This window comes from Ursus americanus, chromosome 6 (genome assembly GCF_024610735.1).
Source record: "Ursus americanus isolate L20-20 chromosome 6, mUrsAme1.1.p, whole genome shotgun sequence".
In the NCBI taxonomy this organism is placed as follows: Eukaryota; Metazoa; Chordata; class Mammalia; order Carnivora; family Ursidae; genus Ursus; species Ursus americanus.
In genome coordinates, this window is record NC_142132.1 from 31,268,081 (window position 1) to 31,274,080 (window position 6,000).

Below are 6,000 nucleotides of genomic sequence, written 5' to 3' on the forward strand. Positions count from 1 at the left end.
TATTTTGAACAGATTCTTAATTCAAAGAGAAAAGGGTGGCTCAGTAATAAAAATCTCATCTCCCACCCAAGTATTTCATTCTATGCCTTTAATAAAGAGCTTATCTGCCTGAGACATGAGAGGAAGGGGAGCAAATCCAACCTGCTCTGAACACCGGCCCACAGCTGAGCCGTCTTCACCACCCAGCATGAAAAACGAAAGACCTTCATCAAGTGAGACTTCAGTCTGTGGATTAAACAACAGTAAACCAGTATTCAGGGTGGAAAAGACTATTTTCTCTGCTTATAAGTGGAAGAAATACTTTTCTGCAATATGGTAAACAGTAGCTGTCATCCTATTCATGAGCAAGGAGCGGCAACAGTGTGTTCGGTTCATTAAGTTTTTTTGGGTTTTGTTTTGAAGGTTCTGTTAACAAACAGAATAAAGTAGAGCCCAAATCTTCTGCCTCCCAAAATCTCTCTTCACTCTAGCCAGAGTACTGAGTATTACCTTACAGTTTGCTCAAAATGGGGGCTCAGGGAAAATTCTTCTTTTCTCTCCCTGTTTTCAGATGCTCTCATGTATGTGTGCACTCACACCCAAGTACCACCAGCTCACCTACGTTCTTGCGGTTGGAGACAGTTACAAGTACTAAAAGGGGCATATCCTTAGTTATAAATTTGCTGATAAATAAGCTTCCATTTTTCAGTACTGTCAAGTCTGAATCTTTTACATGTAAATCACTTACCACTTCTTTCTCACACACATATTAAAATGAACTGTTTTTATGGAGAGTTGGGAAGAAATTAATTCTATAATAAAAAGTAAAACTCATAGTTACTAGAAGTCAAAGAATTTAAAAATAAATAAAATACAAAGCTTATCTTATATCCTGTTTGTACCTACAATTTAGCTGTCACATTAACTTCAAAAGTTATTCACCCTGCAATAATGTTGCGTATCGAAATTGTCAGTATATAATTTATTTCACTTCATCTCTGCTCATCGTAAAATCACTTGCTAAAACCCTCAACTTCCTGAGCAGATACTCCTATCCGGCAGTTGGTATGGACAGTCTCAGAAGCCAATTTCCGTTCTTTTTCACCTCTTCCTTGACACTCTGGACTGACTTTGACAAGCTTGCAATATTTTATTATTCACAGTTACATAAATCCAACTTAGGCACACTTTCATTTGTTGAATGAATAGCATGTACACACATCTTTTTTTTTAGTCTGCTTTTACTTTTAAATTTAATTAAAATAATTCTTACTAAGCACCCAAGGAGGGCATTGTGGGGGAGACAAAGATGACTTTAAAAAAAATTCCTTGCATTTAAAAATTTATAGAGTTAGTCTTGTTGCTTATGGTGGAAATGACTAATTGTCCATTCTTGCCTTTTCCCCATCTCTAGTAACAGAATCTACTTTTGGGGGGGGGGGGGCTGAACATTTTCCCCACGTTCCTTTAGGGGAAATAATGTGTGCAGCTTGCAGGTCTTGTCCTGTAAGAGATTAATCAGCAACCCTCTGGCTCTTTCCTTCTTTCTCTGTGGCCAGCAAACAAAGGCACTGGAGCTTGGCCACTAGACTCTGAGATTGAAACCATCTGCTGAAGATGGGAGAACTCTCCTAGCAGTTTCGACTACTTACCTGTTACAAGTAGAGAGAAATAAAACTTCGATCCTAGTTAAGACATTTTACTTGGAATCTTTTGGCTAAACGTGCTTAGCAACCTTTACCCTAAGTAAGATAGTTCCCCAGAACAGGAGTTGTCATTTCAAATTTCAAATATGTGATTACACACTGAATTGTAAAACAAAATCTGTAAGTCAGGGATCACCTATAATATCTTATTATAATTTTTTAGGATGAAAATAACATCAGGTAGGAATAGAGAGTGCTGCAAATCGGTTTGAGGGATTGTTGTGGAGTGATAATAACAGATTATAGGGCTGACTTCATCATTCTGTAAGCTTACTAAAAATCATTAAATCATACACTTTAAATGAGTGATTTTTTGCTACATAAAGTATACCTCAATAAAGCTGTTCTAAAAAGTATAAAAAATTGTTTACCTTAGGCCATTGATATATCTTCTCATCAATGAGTAGCTGAGGTGAGGACTTTTCACCTTGATTAATCTGAAACACAACATAATTAATGGTGTGGAAAATTTAATCTTCACAAATATAGACATAATTATGTTCATAAGTCTTTTACCCAAAATGGATAAAAATCAAGATTTCTCAATGCTTTTCTTTTAACCAGTATATACATGTTTTCCCTTGAGATGTTATATATAGTTACCACGGTTTGGAAAAAAAAGGCATGGAAAAGAATTTGAAGCTTTTGGGAATTTAGGAGCTATGTTAAGGCTAAATTTTCACTCTTTTTTGACAAAGAAAAGTTTATTATGATACATACTGCAGTAAACAGTAAATATGAAAACAGGAAAGAAAAAAAGAAGCATTACCTTAGCATTTTTTAGCTTCTCTCTTACTTTGCCTCTCAACGTTTCTATTACATTTTGATTTTCCTCTGCATCTAAATCTATCAAGAAGTCAACATAATACAGAGTTCATGACACTTTCTTACAATAAAACAGCAATAGTGGCAAAAGTGCTTATTAAATAGCTAAACTGCATGCATTTCTAAAGATCATGACAATTACGAAGACTGGGTCTTTGCCCCATGTAAGCTTAGAACCTAAGACCAATTGCTGTTGTCCCTTCCCTCTTTTCCAATCTGGACTAAATAATCAGGACTAAAACTTGCTTCTTTTTGTGAGTTTTTCCCCTGCCTTTTATATCCTCATCTATTGGAGAGAGTCCTTCTTTGTAGTCGGTCAAAAAAAGAAAAAAACAAAGAAAAAAGCAAGCTCAGATAAGCATGAGAACAGTCATATTCTGTGTAGACTGTTCTGCAGAGTATACAAATAATAAAGCCAGGTCACTTCAATATGATTAAACTGGAAAGAAAGGAATCTGGGGGCGCCTGGGTGGCTCAGTCGTTAAGCGTCTGCCTTCGGCTCAGGGCGTGATCCCAGCATTCTAGGATCGAGCCCCACATCAGGCTCCTTCCCTGGAAGCCTGCTTCTTCCTCTCCCACTCCCCCTGCTTGTGTTCCCTCTCTCACTGGCTGTCTCTCTGTGTCAAATAAATAAATAAAATCTTAAAAAAGAAAGAAAGAAAGAAAGAAAGAATTCTGAAAGGAAGACAGGAAAGTCTCTAGGTACCCATTTTAACTACTTATGTCAGTTCTGAAAAATCAGTACAACACTGCCAACCCCTACTTCTGCCAGTTCTTAAAGGATATGAAACATAGAGTATAAAGAAGGTTCCAGGTAGTGTGTGTCCTCTAAGCCATGTGTTATCTTCTGCTCATGCACTAGACAGTCCGCCAGATGGAAGAGAAAGACAGGGGTTGTGCAGTCCTATGTACAGTAGAAAATGGAGGGCCTATTGGTTATTCTGCCTTGCATTTTTCTTTTTCTTCTCCTTTGAGTACTCAAAGGTTGCATAGGGGCTAATGGAAATAAAGGGTAAGTATAAAGCTAAATCACTACAGATGATGAGAATCTTCATTTTTAACTGCAGTATTCCTTGGTAAGTTTAAAAATTACTAGTTGGTTTGTTTATACTCTACTCCCAGAATTTAGAATGGCAGATGCCACGAAGTAGGATCTCATTAAATATTTGGTGGATGAATGAATCAGGCTTCAACCATATTCATGTATGTTTCTCCCTGAGATCTGGAGCTTCCTGAAGCAGGTTCCGTATCTATGCATGTTTATGGACTAGCACAGTCTCAAGCACTAGTGGCTTCTCCATGTTTGCAGAAGGGGAGAGAAAACAAAATTTGTTTTTTTTACACGTGTTGACTTTACTATACATTTTCTTATGCCCATCTTGTATTATCTAGGAAGTTTAGTTTCTGTTTGAACTCATTTCTTAAGAAACTTGTGTTTCCCCTGTTCTGCCTGCTGCACCCCCCCTTGTGCTCTCTCCCTCTCTGACAAATAAATACATAATAAAATCTTAAAAAAAAAAAAAAAAGAAACTTGTGTTTCCAGTTGAAACCCTAGGATAGGAGTAGTCATTTACATCTTTAGAAAATAGAAACCAGCAGTATCAGAGTTGTGGTATACTTATTGAGAACCTTTTTGGAGATGCTTGTCTACATTCTCTTCTGCACTGTTATCTTCCGACATCTGCAAAAAAGTTGGGTGGGGGTGGGTTGCCTTACATCTTTTTGTTTTGGCATTGAACATCTTTTCATATGTTCATCAGCCCTTTGAAAGTCATCACCTTTAAAATGCCAATTAACGTCCTTTGCCTGTTTTCTTAAATTTCAATTTTTATCAATTGGTATGAGCTCTTTAAATACAGTGGATTTTTAAGTTAAGAAATTTCTCTCTGTAATATCAAAAAGGACCTTTTAATGATAAAATCCAATGGTTGGTTCCTAGTGTTCATATATTGCCAACTTTACATATTTTTTAGGACGGCCAAATAAGACCAGACATATGAAAATACTTTGAAACTCAACATTCTACCCATGTTAGTTATTACTTGATTACTCTGTAGCATCTGATAATGTTGGCACCTTTATTTTCTGGAAACTTCCTATACTTTGCTCTCTACTCTTCTACTTCTCTGGCCACTTATTCCCTGTGTTCTTCAATGGTCACACTTCTCTTCATAGCTTACATGTGGGCACATTCCAAGGCTTTGGAGAGTGTATGTATTCCTAGGGCTTCCCAAATCTGTCTCCAACCTTGGCTACTGATCCTGAATACCATATTTCTAGCTGCCTACTGGTATTTCTAATTGAATATTCTACCTTTATAAAAAAACTTGATATGTTCAAACTTCCTTTTAAGTTTTTTAAGCCTCAATATTCTGAAATTAAACCATACTAGCAATGTTAAGTCTGTTTTTAGAACGATACAGACTATAAGTTTGTTTTTCATTTTAAGTTTAAATACAATAGCAAAACACTCCTTAAATAACAACTAAAATAAAAGACATTATCACAATAAGAGCCTAGTCTACAGACCTCCTGAAAGAACTTCAAAATCCACCAGTGCTTCCTGTATCACACTTAAGAACTATTGAATAAGATCAACATAAACTAGGATGTTCAGTATCTTCCTCAACACAATTAAAAATACCTAATTCTATTCTGGACCAATGGACAGTAAGTGATTGATAGAGGTCTCCCTTTAATTTCCAATAATCTCACCCAGCATTCCTAGGATTCTGTACACTTCCTCAAACTTCCCATCCCCATCTAGAAGACAGGGATAAAATATGAATCTTAACTGGAGTTACTTTAAAAGATGTGTAGATATTGGTCCTGTATGTTTTAGTCACTCACTAAAAAAATAAAAACTTTCTTTTTTTTTGAGCAAAACAGGAAATGGACTGCTGGCTGAGAGAACAGGTAAATGAATTAATACTTACATAAGGGAATAAATAAATAAATAACTCACTTCTAATACTACGGCATTACTAACACACCAAAGAGTATAATTCATTCTTAAGCTCATTATTTTTTTTTAACATATGAACTATATGATTTGAATATAGAGCCAAACATATCACATTGTTCAGGATTATTCTACATTTATAATTGGGCTATTAGTATAATCAAAATCGTTATAATCTCCATTAATACCTTACCTTTTTTTTCATATCTTCTTTTCTCTTTGAGATTTTTTTCATGATGGTTCTTTCATTTCCACTTTCTAAATAAATAAGAAATAGTCTTAAGGATGATATACTACTGAAAGTATGATGTGATACTTAAAAGTATGCTACTTAAATGTTTTAATTTAACTAGAAACTAAACAAAGACATACACTATCACCTTTAGTATATAGTAAAAATTCTGGTTAATGTAATAAGACACATAAAAGAAGTAAGAAGTATAATTATTAGAAAAGAGAAGACAAAGTTATCATTGTTTGTAGAGGATAAGTTTTTATACATAGAAAACCCAAGACACTCAATCAAAA

The 6,000-nt window shown here is 35.3% G+C and overlaps 1 protein-coding gene across 1 annotated transcript in view; it reads right to left on the reverse strand.

Annotated features, from left to right (window-relative positions):
- The window catches only part of CC2D2B (coiled-coil and C2 domain containing 2B), a 97,302-nt gene extending 91,595 nt beyond the window's left edge, over positions 1-5,707 (reverse strand). The window contains exons 1-5 of the mRNA XM_045785080.2: positions 5,666-5,707; positions 4,140-4,191; positions 2,455-2,531; positions 2,056-2,122; positions 142-236 (exon numbers count right to left, since the gene is read on the reverse strand). Coding sequence (XP_045641036.2) covers positions 142-236; positions 2,056-2,122; positions 2,455-2,531; positions 4,140-4,191; positions 5,666-5,707 — 333 coding nt within the window. The remainder of the gene's footprint in view (positions 1-141; positions 237-2,055; positions 2,123-2,454; positions 2,532-4,139; positions 4,192-5,665) is intronic.
- Between the last annotated feature and the right edge of the window lie 293 nt (positions 5,708-6,000).